The following is a 14,997-nucleotide window of genomic DNA, read 5'->3' on the forward strand; positions in this document are numbered from 1 at the left end:
ATTCGATGGTGATGTTCGATGATCGCGCGAGTGGTCGAGCACGTGGCTCGGCGCGATCGCGCGTTCCCAGAGAAATCCTCTCGCGTGTGTGCGCGCGCGCGCACGCGCGAGATCTCCGCTCGCGAGCGTAAGGTGAACGCACTGACTTGCGACGCGGATGGAACGCGGAACCGAGCGGGCGATGTGCGAGACAAATGATCGTCTGCGAGACCGCGAAATTCGTCGCCGCGCCGGCAAAATTCGCCCAATTTAAAGAGGACAAAATTACTTCTTCCCAATCGACTTGAATGAATCAATTTTTTTCTTGCGACACACACACACGCGTAAGTCTTTACAAAAAAAGTTTTATACTATTAATGAAAGAACAGTGTCTTTTGTACGAGACACTGGGTTCAATCGGGAATGCATTTTTGGTCAACAAATAATATTTCTTATAATAGAAATCTCTGAATAATTTTTTCCTTGAAACGACATTGAATGCCTACATTTCTCAATTTCTCCAATTTATATATTCAAATATTTCAACAACTTTTTCTATTCAAATATTTCAACAACTTTTTTTAAATTTTCGTACATATCTGATATATTACAAGAAAAAAATAATAAATAAGAATTATGAGTTTCATATATTATACCATCGGTTTCTGATATTTTTAGATTAAAAAATTATTTGACAGGAAAACAAGCGTAGAGAAGAAATTATTTAACAGCTTTATTTATATTTTATGTTTAATTTTCAGATTTTAATCTGAAAGTCGATCCAAATATTTTACGTAAAATACGACCTCGTAAAAAATTGGCTCAAATTGATCGCCGCGACATCGGAGGACAGTTATGTTACCGTTTCGAAAGCTTTTTGATAAAAACGCTTATTTTTTCGGCTGTTCTGCCATGGATATTGACAATTTTTTTAACAATTGGAAAATTCTTGACACATTACAAAAATACCAAAAATTCGATTTTCCAATTGAAATGATCTTCACGCCATTTATGATTAAAGGAGATTGATTGTATAGCAACAATAAACTAATTCCGAAAGAAATTCACAATTACCCGAAAACATACACGATATAGCTATTAGAAACACGCTAATTCGCAATTCGCGTGTCACAAGTACATAATAGGTTCCACTGGGAAGCTATCATGGAAAGGTTTTCATCGAAATTATTTTAGTTCTCATCAATTCTCTTATTACAGATAGCCAGCGTTTGAAATAACAAATAAATAATAAATAACTTTACGACAAGTCTCTTGATTTTGCGAATTGAAAACGCTTATATATTTACATCGTATTGATTGGTGTTTCGATCGTTGCAGACGGTGTATCGGTTGATGAATATCTAGCTGCGCGTGAATTGTCACAAAACGCTTGAAATTCGCGAGGCGGAAAAACAAAGCTGGCCAAGGGGATGGAAGGGGGGAATGAATGTTGCGGGAGGGAAGAAAAGATGAGTTAGCGAGAGATGGAGGAGAGGATTCGAAGCAAAACGTGCAGATGAGAGAGTGAGTGAGAGAGAGAGAGAGAGAGAGAGAGAGAGAGAGAGAGAGAGAGAGAGAGAGAGAGAGAGAGAGAGAGAGAGAGAGAGAGAGAGAGAGAGAGAGACGACAAAGAGAACGACGAGGATGAAGAGGAGTGGATGTTAATGGAGGAAGGGGAGAGGAAGGTTGTGACCAAGAAGAGGAAAGAGGGACGAGCCAGGAAGAAGTCAACGTCCGAAGATTACGGCAATGACATTCACTTTTTCTCTCACTCTCTGCCTCGTGTTTCTCTCGTGCTCTCCGAGTTTTTTTTCTTTCCTCTCCGCCCTCTCCTTGTTTCTCTCGCGATTCACCGGTGATTCCCTATCCTCATCTCTCTCGATCGTGCGAAAATACTGGAATATATAGGGTGGAGTAACTTGGGAAGTTACTTAAAGTTTTTCGGTATAATTGGGAGTAGTGGAAAGTTTTGAAACTCGTCATCTTTCTTACGCAAAAATTAGTATAAAACTTTACGTAAAGATGCATAATTTTATTGATTGATCATCGCATGATACAGTAATGAATATTTTTTACATGATTCTTTTTTTAATTCGAATGTCAACTAAATTTCCTTTTCTAATATCGTATCAAAAATAAAAAAATATAAGAAGAATTAATTACTGTTAATATTACATTATTATAAAAATTATTATTTTCTTGGAACCTATTAGGGATGATTAAGGACAAAATTTTTGCTTATTTGTTGAGATTTCTTGGAACAAAAGGAACTATTACTGTAATTGAAAGCTGAATGGCAACTCCCAATTTTTTTTTCGAAATAAACTTTACGTACTTTCTTAGAAATCAATTTTCTCATCATCGTCTTACATATAAAAATGTTAAGCTGAGATTCGAAAAATGAATATTTTATGAAATACTTCATATTTTATCCTGACACATTTTAACATGAAGATATTATGCCTTTCTATAATATTTGTCATAAAATCTCATAAAATATTCACTTTCTTTTTATTAATTTCTCTCAATATTTTTATGCATAGACTAAAATTATCAAGAAACTGCTAGATAACTATTTGTATGATAAGAAATAAAATATTTAATTTTCTCATGTGAAATTTGAGAAATTTTCATCTGTGAATTGAACAATTGTCTCAATTTTTCATTTTTATTTTTATCATTTCATGTATATTAACCTGAAAGAGAACTGCTTCCTTAGAGAAACATATAATTTTAGAAATGAAATTTCCGCATTCTTAAGTTAGTTTAAATTTAAATTATTCTGAACTTTCTATTCTTAATTTCTTGAATTTTCGCATATTTAAATACGAAAATTCAATTGTATTTTCTACAATAAATGATTAATTAAGTGAATCAATTAGCTAAATATTTATTCAGAGATGAAAAATTTTATCTTATGTAGCAAATTGAAATGAAAAATGAACTTTCATGTTTCAATATTTTTCAATAATTCATAACGCCCGTGTAATTTTCACAAATCAATAAATTATAAATCGTACTTGCGTGCGACTGCATTTATGTATGTGCCTTTATTATTTTGCAATTGTATTTTTTTCTTTCCGCGTCGTGTATATCGTTATTTTGTCTTTGGTTTCTCATTTTCTTTTTGTTTTGATTTATCTTTCAGCGAGATGGCTCACGTGAAAAGCCAATGGACGTGTAAACCATTAAAAATTGGCGGGCAAATCCGCGCTCGCGCTACTAGGAAAAAGTTCGTCCTATAAGAAAAGTAAGAGAAAGAAGAAAGAAACAAGAAAAGAGAGAAAAAAAGAGAAAAAATAGCCACAAGAGCGATAAGGACGACTTATCACGAGTAAAGGCATTCGGTCGATCGCGTATCCCAAAAATAATGGGTTGAACTTTCGAGTGGCGTTTTCCATTCGTAAGAAGAAGTTAAAATGGAAGCACAGCGAGACGATGCTGCTTCAACTTTCACGTCGACTACGTTCTTAACGAATGGTAGTCGGAAATTATGCGTTAATTACACAAAGAAGACGAAGAAATCGGTGTTAAGTGATAAAGTGTGAAATCCAGCAACAACAGCGATAAAGTATCGAACTTCCGTAAACGCGGCAGTGTTGTCCTTTTAAAAATTATCCCTCATCAAAACCGACCGCGCCTGCATTCTCTGTTCGTTCGATTCGTATCGAGTGTCTCGTCGATCTTCATCGTCCGCACATCCCGTCCGTTATTTATACATTCGCGAGGAAATCTCGGGAGCGTAATCTTCCTCTCGCAACTTTTATCGTCGCATCGCATTCGTCGCGCGGCCATTACGGCCGTGGTCGAATTAAATCTTATTAAGCAGCGGTGTAAATGCAAATACAAGAAACGCGAAGCCGGGGAAGAGTGGCCGCGAGATAGACGGAGAGAGGCGTAATACCTGCGAGGAAACGAGGAAACGTTACTCGTGGTTCAAGGACCCCGCAAAGTTACGAGAAAGACGAGCAGCGACGACGACGACGACGACGACAACAACAACTGCAACTCGAGTGGGAAGACATGTTCGTTATGCTCGCCAAAATCGCTCATCGACAATAAAACGGTTTGTTAAAAAAAAAGAAGATATCATTTCTCAGAAGACGCCTGATGAAATGCTGGATAAATTATCGAGATACAGGATATCCTTTCGCAATAAAACCGTTTCACTAATGACGCTCGACGTGTCCTGCGAGTTATGCCGGTTTAACTTACGCGACGCGTCGACAGAGGCATCGCTCTTCAATAGGAACGCCTCATATATGATATATAAAAGATGTTATCTACAGACTGAAATAGCGTTCCACCGGTTTGTGTACAAGTAACGAAGGGGAAAGTTTAACTGAACGAAGTTAGAACAAGTTTCGCAGTATATCGAGCGAAGTATCAAGCCTCGAAATAATTAAACGAGCTTATTAAACGATAGCCACTTTATCATCAAGAAAGTTCGACCGATACATAACTCTGTTATCAAGAAGCTGGTACGTGATGGATGTTTGAAGATTCAAGAAAAGTCGACGACGTTTTCTTTAAATTTTCTGTCACTGCAAGGATCGAAGAGAGAGAGAGAGACAAGGATCGGTGGATTCATAGGATAATCGTGAGTAAAACGTCGTTCAGTTCTCGGGAAGTGGCGATTTTCAAAGATTCGCGAGAGGAGAGTGACGGAGAGTTTCTCTCGTTCTCTTCGCGAAAGCTGCGAAAGCTGCGAAAGTGCCTATCCGTGGATCGAGTCGAGACTTACCGCTGGCTCGGCAGAATCGTCGTCGAGAGGTCGAGACAAGGATCGAGAAGGCGCGCGCGAATGCTGAATGCCGCAGACGGTAGCATCGGCAGGAAGCGCGACGTGTACCACGCTGTTCGCCGCCGGCGTCGCCGACGCCGTGATCGCTCGTACGTACGTTCGATGCCCGTACAATGGACGTTTTCAAACTCGATCAGTCGCTGAGCGCGGGTTTGGGCAGCGCGCCGGCGCCGGACACTCTCACGCCGGAAGTGTCATTCGATGCCGGCAGTGAGTTTAACCTGAGCTTCTTCGACGGCCCGGAGGAGAACAACAGCACCCAGGGCTTCAGCGACCCCGGTTCCGTGGGTAGCGCCAGCGCCTCGCCGCCCCCCGGTACACCCGGTGGCGCCGTACCCCCCGTTGCCGCCGCGACCGTCGCTGCCGCCGCCGCCGCCGCCGCCGCCGCCGTCACCGTCGCAGCCTCCGCCTCCACTGGAGGTGTTAATAATCCGAACGCGCCTCCGCTGCCGATTGTCCAAGTGCCCACCACCGGCATCGTCATTAAGCAAGGTTTGTTTCATTTCTTTCTTATGTATCGCGCTTCCGATTTTTCATTTCCGCCTCGTTTGGTTTCGATTCCGTTTTCGATAAATTACGAATTTGATTTCTGTCGACGTTAGTACGACGATCATGAGATTGTAGATATTACATACAACTGCAATATACATTTATATGTAATGTTATATAATGTGAAACAGTATAATTATTATGAAATCTCGAATAGGCTTTTTAATACAATTGATATTACGTTAGGTTTGCAAAATAATTTGTCTACTATCTGAGAACTGTCTGTTGAAAAAAGAATGGTCAACATGAACTATTATATATATGATTTTATTTGATTTTAAAGAGGTAATTAAGGAGAATGAAAACAGACTTTTTCAACAAAAAATATACAAAAGTTATATCATGCAAATATTTTTTGTATTATTTTATATAAATATTATTGCATCGTCGAATAAATCGGAAACAAAAAGGCAAAATTAAATTAAATGAAATAATTGCAACCATCATTAATAACTTTCCTGCATATATATATATATATATATATATATATATATATATATATATTAATAATTGCATATAAATTTTATAAATACTAATTATTTTTTAATGCTTTTAGCGACTACTAAATAAATTTTAAATATTCAAAATATTCATTATATTTTAATGATGTGTATTAATAGTTGATCAACATTTTAATATTTTCTTAAAGAATCATTAATTTTCCGAAATAAATATATACATATATGCACTTTTCATTAAAAGATTTATATTTAAATTTTTAAAAATAATATTTAGTGGACCAGTGAAATTGATTAAAAGAAAATTAAAAATTATTGAATTTAATTATCTATTAATTTTATAGATGAATTTTATAGAATTTATATTTTACTGCTCATTAAAGACAATAAAGCGATACAATAAGACAGAACGTGTCAGACAATCAGTCACGACACTCAAACAAAACACAATTAACTTAGGATTGAGGGATAGGAGCTTCGATAAAAATAATAGAAATTAGAACAACCGATAATTATAATTTTGCGCAATTAATTTTCCATAGGAACATCGTAAAGGAACTCATTGTCTCTTAACGTAACTTTGATAGTCCGCTGTTTTATATGGGAACGTCTATTTATAGCTCGACCGTGCGTTATACGCTCGGTGTGTCTATGTTTTAACGTTGTTTTACATCCTGAGCACACAGAGACGACGTGTATAGCGCTTCTCGTAAAGGTTAGAATACAAATTGAAAAGGTCGCACCCATGATGCGATACTCGCAGATCGCTCATGATCGCAAGAGTCGCGTACTGCCTTTGTTGATAAAGCTACTCTCAGCAACGCGGATTTCGCTTTCGATCTACGAGTTTGTTCTTGATGGAGATTGAAAAGGGATTAATTTTGATGAATCGAGACACAGAAATTGTTTTCCCGTGCTTGTAAGTCGAACCAAAAGAATTTACCACTCGCGATGTTCCCGCTCGTAAGAAAAGTCAAACACTGACATTTCGTTCGAACTGAGAGCATTCGAGTAAAATCAATCCAGTTCTATCCAAGACTTTTTCGTCTTTTTTCTCGCTAATTTTGCGTTGAAGCGATTTTATGGAACCTATTACAGAGCGTCAAGTAATTCTGCTTTGTGAATCAAAACACTATAGCAAGAAAATTCTTGAAAAATTAAGTAAAAAAAATTATTTATGAAATTTTTATTTTAAGTACTAGTGTTTGAGATATAAGAGTTTAAACATGGCCAATATTACAATTTAAACGGTCACTTATGAATATTAAGTCGATTTTCATTCTCTAATTAATTAGTAATTTAAATTTAACCTTACTGATGATAATGTAAAAATTGTGTTTTTTTAGCCATGATTAATCATTAAACTGATGATTTTGAAATAGTAACTTTAAAAGTTATTCATTACAAAATCATCAGTTTAGAAATTAAACTACAAAAATTTTTATATTATTACGAAATTAAATCTAAGTATAAATTAACTGGAGAATGAAAAATATTAATGAACGCGCTAAAGTATACATTCAACGCTCATTAACACTATCATATGACTCATAGACAAGTGGCTATCTAAACGTAGTCTGCAAATAGTTATATTAAATTTGACCAATATAATTATCTTAAAAACTACTACTTAAAATAAAAATGTACAAATTATTTTTTTTTACTTAACTTTCCGAGAACTTTCTTGTTATAGTATTTTGATTTCGCAAATTTAGGAACATCTAATATAACACCGTTTTTCGTTCAATATTTCTTTCACAGTAAAATTTTTTAGAAACATATAAATTTCTGCAAAACAAGGCATTATATCAAAGAATCGGTTAAAAAATAGTTGAGGCGAAAGCACGAACTGAATAGTTTTTTTTACGATAATTTGGTTTATTCAAACATTTCATGCGTTGTTGTGAATTCTCTCGTGGCAGGAGACAGCAGAATTACTTGAATTTTCACGAAGCTTATATGATTCCGGAGTTTACGCGATCCCAAAAAGGGACTACGTGAATTCCAGAGAGGCCGTTGATTATTTTATACATTCGCTAGCAGGGATCATCCGACGACGATCTGATGGTAGCTACCGAAAATCCAACTTTGAATTTCAATCTCGAGGCGGTCAAGGTCCATCGAGAGTAATTCAATTCAGAAGCGCGAATCTCGCGGGGATAAGAAGTAACGCGTTGACTATTGTCGCCTGAGACTCGAAACGGTGGAGAGCATACCAGTACCTCGATTTTATAACTTCTAACGACAGTTCGTACATATCTGTATTAACAAGAGTAGCGCATTTCTTTTATCTAAGCGAATATTGACAATACGCGTCTTTCTATTGGCTGCTATTCTATTGAGTTTCCCTATTGACTATTTTGACCGTCATCTTGGATCTAATTAATCCAATAAGCACTTAGTAATTGTTTAATATGATATATTGGGAGAAAAATGTAATAAATTTTAATAAATAACTGTTTAATAGTAGTAATATAACATTTATTTTTGGAAAATAAATATTTGCTAAATAAAAAATAATAATTAAATTAAATTAATAGTTTTTGTACCATAAAAATATATGTTTACATTTAGTAAATATTTCACCGACACTATTCAAACAAGTATTTATTAAAATTTAGTACTTTTTTCTCTCACAACCAGTGTTTATAGTATTAGATTCTACATGGTAGACTGCTTTCTTATAAATATAGACCTCTACACAGTTCGGCATTGTTTCATTGTCGTTATACTGTCGTTACGCGGTTTTTTACTACGTACAATACCTGCGCAACCACAGTATAATATACTGACACCGTCGTTAAAAATTACAGAATTGGGATATGGAGGGGGGGGGGGAGGGATATACGATCGGCATATTTCAAAACGGTTTTAATGTAATCGCGCGAGATGAATTAATTTTATCCATGTGCTGCTAAAATTTTTTCGTATTCGGATTATAACATATAATTCAAGAGCTACTTATATTAAACCTTAACAGATACATCTAGTAAAGCCTAGGTCTGTGTTGAACTTCAAGTTAACTTTATTTTAACATGCGACTAATTCATTTAATTCCTGTAACACCGATAATTAACAAGTTACGAAAATAAACGTCTAATCCAATTTTCGCTAAAGAGGATTATCAATAGTACGATAATATGGACGATAAGTTTATTGCTGAAAAGAAACTGTTTAATATATCTCACATGTTAACACTGTCTTGTAGATAAAACTCAAGAAGATTCGACTGAGAGGAAACTTGTTAGTAAGGAGCATAGAATGTGCTTGGAAAGTTTCGAGTTAACTGGCAAATTACGGAAGTTGTATGTTTCATCGACACAGTATCGTCGAGTTTTGACTTACAAAACTTGGACGGTCGAAAAGTCGTCTATAAGCATCGCGATTTCTATTAAAGTCGCATGAATATAATTCACATTTTAAGTTGAACAGCGTCCGATTTTATCCACTCAATTCTACGTGTTTGAGTCTGCGACTTAATGATCTTAATATATTTCGACGGGAATTATTCTTCGTGTACTTGAAATCGTAAATATTGAAAAGAGAATGATTTATTCATAAGTCGTACACGAAAAGGACGGTTTTGCTGAAGTATCTGAAAATTTAACTAGATATCTAAAACTAATTTTGTTGACCTATCAAAAAAATTAGGAATTTCAAGCATGATAAGCAATGCTGCAAAAAGTTTTAATATTTGAGCCAGTTTGACGTCCTACATATAATTATTACCTATAATTATTTTGATAATTTAACATTATTTTCAAATATATATATATCTATCTAAATTTTTAAATACTTCACTGTCCTTTTCGTCCATGGTAATAATAAATAATAGTTATACGGCTATATTATAACTTTTCAGCAATTAACGTTCGAAATTGCTTTCTCCGGCCTAGACACGGCCGGATATTAATCGCGGTGAGAATAGAGGCTCCCTTGATCGATAGTGACAAAAAAAAATCAAAGCTCATTGACACTCCTTTCTTTTTCTTCACCGCGACGTCGACGCCGACCGACGCGACGGGCCGAAGTCGGGCTGCAAGTCACGATTTTATCGACCATACGAATCGTAAAAGCCAAGAATGCCGTATCCTCGCGTACGACTTTCTTATATGGAATGCAGCTTACATGACTCTCGTGCTTTCCTCCACGAGAAGGAATGAGCCAAGTATATCCAGAATATATAGGAGGAAAAACAACCAGATTATGAGTTACGCATCTGCTAATTAGTTACGATGGAATTAAGACCCTACGAACGTGAGTTTATTCGCGACGATAAACGAAGGAGGTATTCCATGTTGCAGCACGCTCCGATTGCCAATCATAATACGCTCTGTTTCATTTCGGTCGCGTACATTGTTGATTGAAATAAGTATAGTAGTTATGCATTCCATGCATTTGAAAGTAACAGTGCTACGTTACGTGTGCGTAACAAAATTCGTGTGGAAACAACTCAAAAATACTACTGCTTACGTAACAGAGGAACGAAGTTATTCTTATAAATTTGATACGCTTTACAGCAAGAAAGTCGACTTTATCTGACATTTATCAATTATTGTACACTTATATAGTCACGAATCGTTTAGACTCCCTTCACTTATCTTATCCGCAATTTTTTTTCAAAGTATTTAAAGATAATCAACTAATACATTTCAGATATTGTAATGCATATTAATCTATGAAAGATAACATAGTTATATAAAAATAGATATTTTTTTAGAATCTGAATAAAGTGTTTTTCGATAGACTTGTTTGTTGGAAACGAATCGAGCGGCGAAATTGGCTTATCATGTCAAGTTTTATTAGTTATTAAATTGAATAGATATAATTATCTATACAATTTAAATGATTCATAATTTGTTAATTATACATATGAAAAAAGTCGTACCTTAATAAATATATACATTCACATTTTATAGATAAAAGATAGCATTTTAAAAGTGACCGAAATGAAATTGAGAAAAAATGATTTTGATCGAAAAAAAAACGATAAATAATTTTCTCGGAAATCTGTGATAGGCAATTTGGCTACCAGATTTGTTTTCAGCGATCAAAAGTTCATCTGAAAACACTTTGTTTATTCAAGTTCCCAAAAAAAATATTGGACTGTATAATTTGTTAATTGTAAATTAATTTTGGTTTTATGCGAAAAAGATAATAGATATTCAGTAAACACGAACTATAATAGTAACATCAACGTTATAATTTGATAATTTCACACTCAACAATATGTAATATAACATTATATTATACGTAATAGTTAGACTGTTGAGTATAAAATTATCACGTTATGTTATATACTGTTGGTTGATGTTTATACTATCATTATTCAAAAATAAAAGTATCAGAAAGAGAACAGTAAAGGATACAACTAGACTTGCTCGAGAAGAGTGATTCAATTCCGTTGGAGCTCGTTTTTTGAGATTTATAGATTTTTTAGACATTAGCATGAGCGCGAAAACATTGTTGACAATGATCACGGTCGAGAGTCATTGACGTTCTCGCGTGTCACGTAAATCGCCTTCCTGGAACGAAGGCCACGAGAAAGTTCGTGCCGCTGCTGGTTCAGTGCCACGGTCACGCTACGTGCGTGGCATCGATAGCGACGAAAGTAAACTAAATCCGAAAGATTACGCAATGCCGTTTTAACAGTCACCCGACGTGCCACCGCCTCCTTTCTCATTCTTTTCCTCTTTCTCTTTGCTCTCCTATTCATCATTGATCTCAGCTATTCTATCTCTCAGACGAACGCACTAGACTGTCGTCGATTGAAACTTAAATTGTGACTTGAAATACAGCGACGATTTTTGACGGAACGTATAAAGAAATGAAAAACTTATGCTCTTCATTTTTTTCAATACCCAGTTAACATTATAACAAACAAAAATAACAGAACATGAGCAATTAATAATTCAACGTTTTGGACTTTACTGTGATTGGCCAATTCGTTTACTACTTACGTTTTATTGCTCAAGTTTTTTGTGCCTTAAGATTATAACACAAAAAACTTTTAAGCAATAAGACGTAAACAGTAAGCAAATTAACATTTTGGATTTATTATTGCTTACATTAATATCTTACTTAATATTTTCTGCTGTGATTAGCCAATACACTTATCGCCTTACATTTTTTCGTGCTACGGCTTTTAAGAAGCGTAAACTTGTCTCCTTTCTCTTTCATTTATGTTATGTCATTTCTTTTCTATTTCTTCAATTTTTCATTGTACATTTTTTCAAGTCAATACGGAACTGTTACTTAAAGATTCTAATTTGACATTAAAATAATAAAAAAAAATTGAATTACTCCCTAAAAATTTTAGAATGAATCTTACTCTGAAGAGTGATTCAAATTTCATTCTTAAGAATCATTGTTTTTCAAGACTGACTCAATTTTTATTCTTTAAACTGAGATTTCGAGAGTAACTTGCATATTTTAATATTAATTAATAATGTCATGGATATTGTGAAATTTGTGGCTAGTAAAATTTACAAACAATTGTCGATCTTACATAACGTATAAGAATGCTCATTTTTGTCGAAACAAAATGCTCATTTTCGTGTCGAAGAAAGAAATTTTTCGAAAATTCATAAGATTCAGCAGTACCGTGTTTAGATTCAAAGCTCATGCAAAGAGAGAGGAAACTAAATAGGGTAACTGTCCCAATTACTGTGCCTGTCCCTATTAGTGTGCTTTTGTATTTCAATAAGTTATAAAGAAAACTAGCACGAATAAATAAGAAAAACAATTTTTTTTTTGTTAAGTTAATGCATACGATACCGAAGATAATATTTTATTTTTTGAGAATTAAAGTATTTTAAATATTTTTCGAAAGATATAAGGAATTTATGTGAATCTAGTAATACCGCAAGATTTTAAGCTTGTCTCTATTAACGAGCCCTATATTGGCTGACAACGTTGTGTTATGAGTGACTTTGAAATAAATATAATTGAAATAATGATTTATGTAATATTAACATAAATAATTAGCTTAAATTTATTATCTATTTTAATAACTATATGTTAAAATGAATCAAATGTGGATAGGGCACATTAATAGAGGGCACACAAATTGGGGGCACATTAATAGAGCCATCGCCGCTTAGAGGGCTCATTAATAGGGACAAAAACGTGTTTTCTATTTTTGTCAAAAGCATTATAAAGTATTAAGTATTTTTTAGATTAAAGAAATATAAGAAAAAGAAGTAGTTGAAAAACTGATTGCAAGCAGATAAAATTAAAGCTACAATATTTAATAATTAAATCAGTAATAAGCAAATTGGCTAAAATGCACATTAATAGGGACAGTTACCCTAGGGAGAGAGAGAGAGAGAGAGAGAGAGAGAGAGAGAGAGAGAGAGAGAGAGAGAAAGAAAGAAAACATGAGTATTAACGCGAAGAAATATTCCGTGCATCGACAAAAAATAACGCGGTATTCCATTATCCTCGTCGGCATGATGCAAAACCGGTCGAAATGATTGGATTTTTATCCCGGTCTCTTTTTCTCCCTTTCTCCTTCCTCTTCTCTCTTATACCCTACTCGCTCGTTCGTTCTCTCCATCTCGATTTTTCCCTCTCGCGTTCCATCCGTCTCTTCCTGTCTCTCTTCCTCCAACCCGCGTACGTGTGTATTTGTTCTCCTCTCGTTATCTCTCTCCCCGTCTCGCTTTATTCCGCGGGACGTGCAGAAAGATTACGCCAGTGTCAGACGAGAAGCGAGAATATGTATACATACCCACACATAGTCGCACGTATAAGTACAAGCGTGTGACTCGCGCAGGGAGACGCATGTGCGTGCATGTAAATATCGTGTACGCATGCATATATATATATATATATACGTGTGTATGCGAGTACGCGCGCGCTGTGTTACCGTGTGACTCATCCAGGTACATTGCACCCGGTACGTGTCCGGTACGAGCTCGATCGCATACACCCGTCGGCCATCCGACTCCGATATTTTCCGATTTTTCGATTCGGCACGCACGAAGAAAGTTCGATTCCGTGCCGCGCGTCAAAACGATTCCAGACGGCCGTCATCCTCGTATTGCTATCCTCATCCCGAATTCGTTCGTCCTTATTGCTTTTCGATCTCCATTTTTATGGTCTTATCAGGAAAATCGGACAAGAAGTCTTCTCCTAGGAGTTCCAGGAGTCCCAAGAGTTTTGTAAACCGCTATTCTGAGGCCAAAATGCAATTGCATAGTTCTATATATTGATCAGAGGAAAACATCTATCTACTTGCAATCAGGCAACAAACTTTTCACAAAGTATGCATAAATAAATTACTTAACATTAGGATAAATATACTTAATTATATTAGTTTAATCAATCTGTCGGTATATTATTGTCTGTGATCATTCCACCGAAACATTAATTAATATTTAACATTAATTTATTGTTAAAACTTCCTTCTAATGATAAAACAATTGAATGGAAATCGATTAAAAGAGGATCGATTTTTTGCTTCCTACAGAAACAAATTTATAGAAAAGAGACTTATCCTAATATATGTTTCTAATACGTAATAACTAAAACCTATTTTACAATGTGCTCTTTGTTTCTTGTTTTTTACTTTTTGTTTTTTTCCCCTTTGCAACCGTTTTATCAACAATTGTACTTTTGTTACGTATTTCTTTCAAAGTTCGTTAACTTTTATCTCGGGCGATATGAAACAAAAAAAAAGGATAAGAAAAGGACAAGCTGTAAAAAGTAAGCTGTAAAAGGCAAGAAACAGGAAACAAAAAGCACATTACAGAACAGGCTTAAGTAATATTATTTTTATTTAAGAAACAATCGCCACATTCGGTCCGAGGATATTCATGTAGATACGTCGAGTATTTTCCTCCGCCAGGACGAGGCGACGGTAAACGTAGCGACTATCGATCGAACGTGTAGTTCTCCGTTTCTCGCCGCATCTCTTCTTTTCTTCATCTTCGCGTCGAGGCGAAAATCCAGCGATGCGACGAATGCTTGTCTTCGATTCATGTTAGCGCGACGCCTCGGGAATCGCGCGCGTGAATTATTAAGAGTGGCCGCGCACGGTAAATACTCCACGATCCATCTTCGTCACTCTCCTCTTCTTCTTTATCTTTCTCCGCTTCTTCTCTTCGTCCTCTTCATCCACTACTCCTCTCTTCTCGTTCCCACTACATTTTCCACTCATACCATGGCGTCTTCTCCGTCGCTTCTTCCCCTTCGCTCTCTTTC

At 35.5% G+C, this 14,997-nt stretch overlaps 1 protein-coding gene across 5 annotated transcripts in view; it reads left to right on the forward strand.

The window, feature by feature from the left end:
* The window catches only part of Eip78C (Ecdysone-induced protein 78C), a 92,443-nt gene that overhangs the window by 13,193 nt on the left and 64,253 nt on the right, over positions 1–14,997 (forward strand). For 4 of the 5 annotated variants that reach the window (XM_087416763.1, XM_087416765.1, XM_011054846.2 and 1 more), the window contains one exon: positions 3,128–5,275. The exons of the other annotated variant lie outside the window; for it this stretch is intronic. In XM_087416763.1, the coding sequence (XP_087272889.1) occupies positions 4,897–5,275 (379 nt within the window). In that variant the 5' untranslated portion in view covers positions 3,128–4,896. The remainder of the gene's footprint in view (positions 1–3,127; positions 5,276–14,997) is intronic. 5 annotated transcript variants of the gene reach the window in all.

Source organism: Acromyrmex echinatior, chromosome 2, assembly GCF_024713525.1.
Source record: "Acromyrmex echinatior isolate Ae372 chromosome 2, ASM2471352v2, whole genome shotgun sequence".
Classification (NCBI taxonomy): Eukaryota; Metazoa; Arthropoda; class Insecta; order Hymenoptera; family Formicidae; genus Acromyrmex; species Acromyrmex echinatior.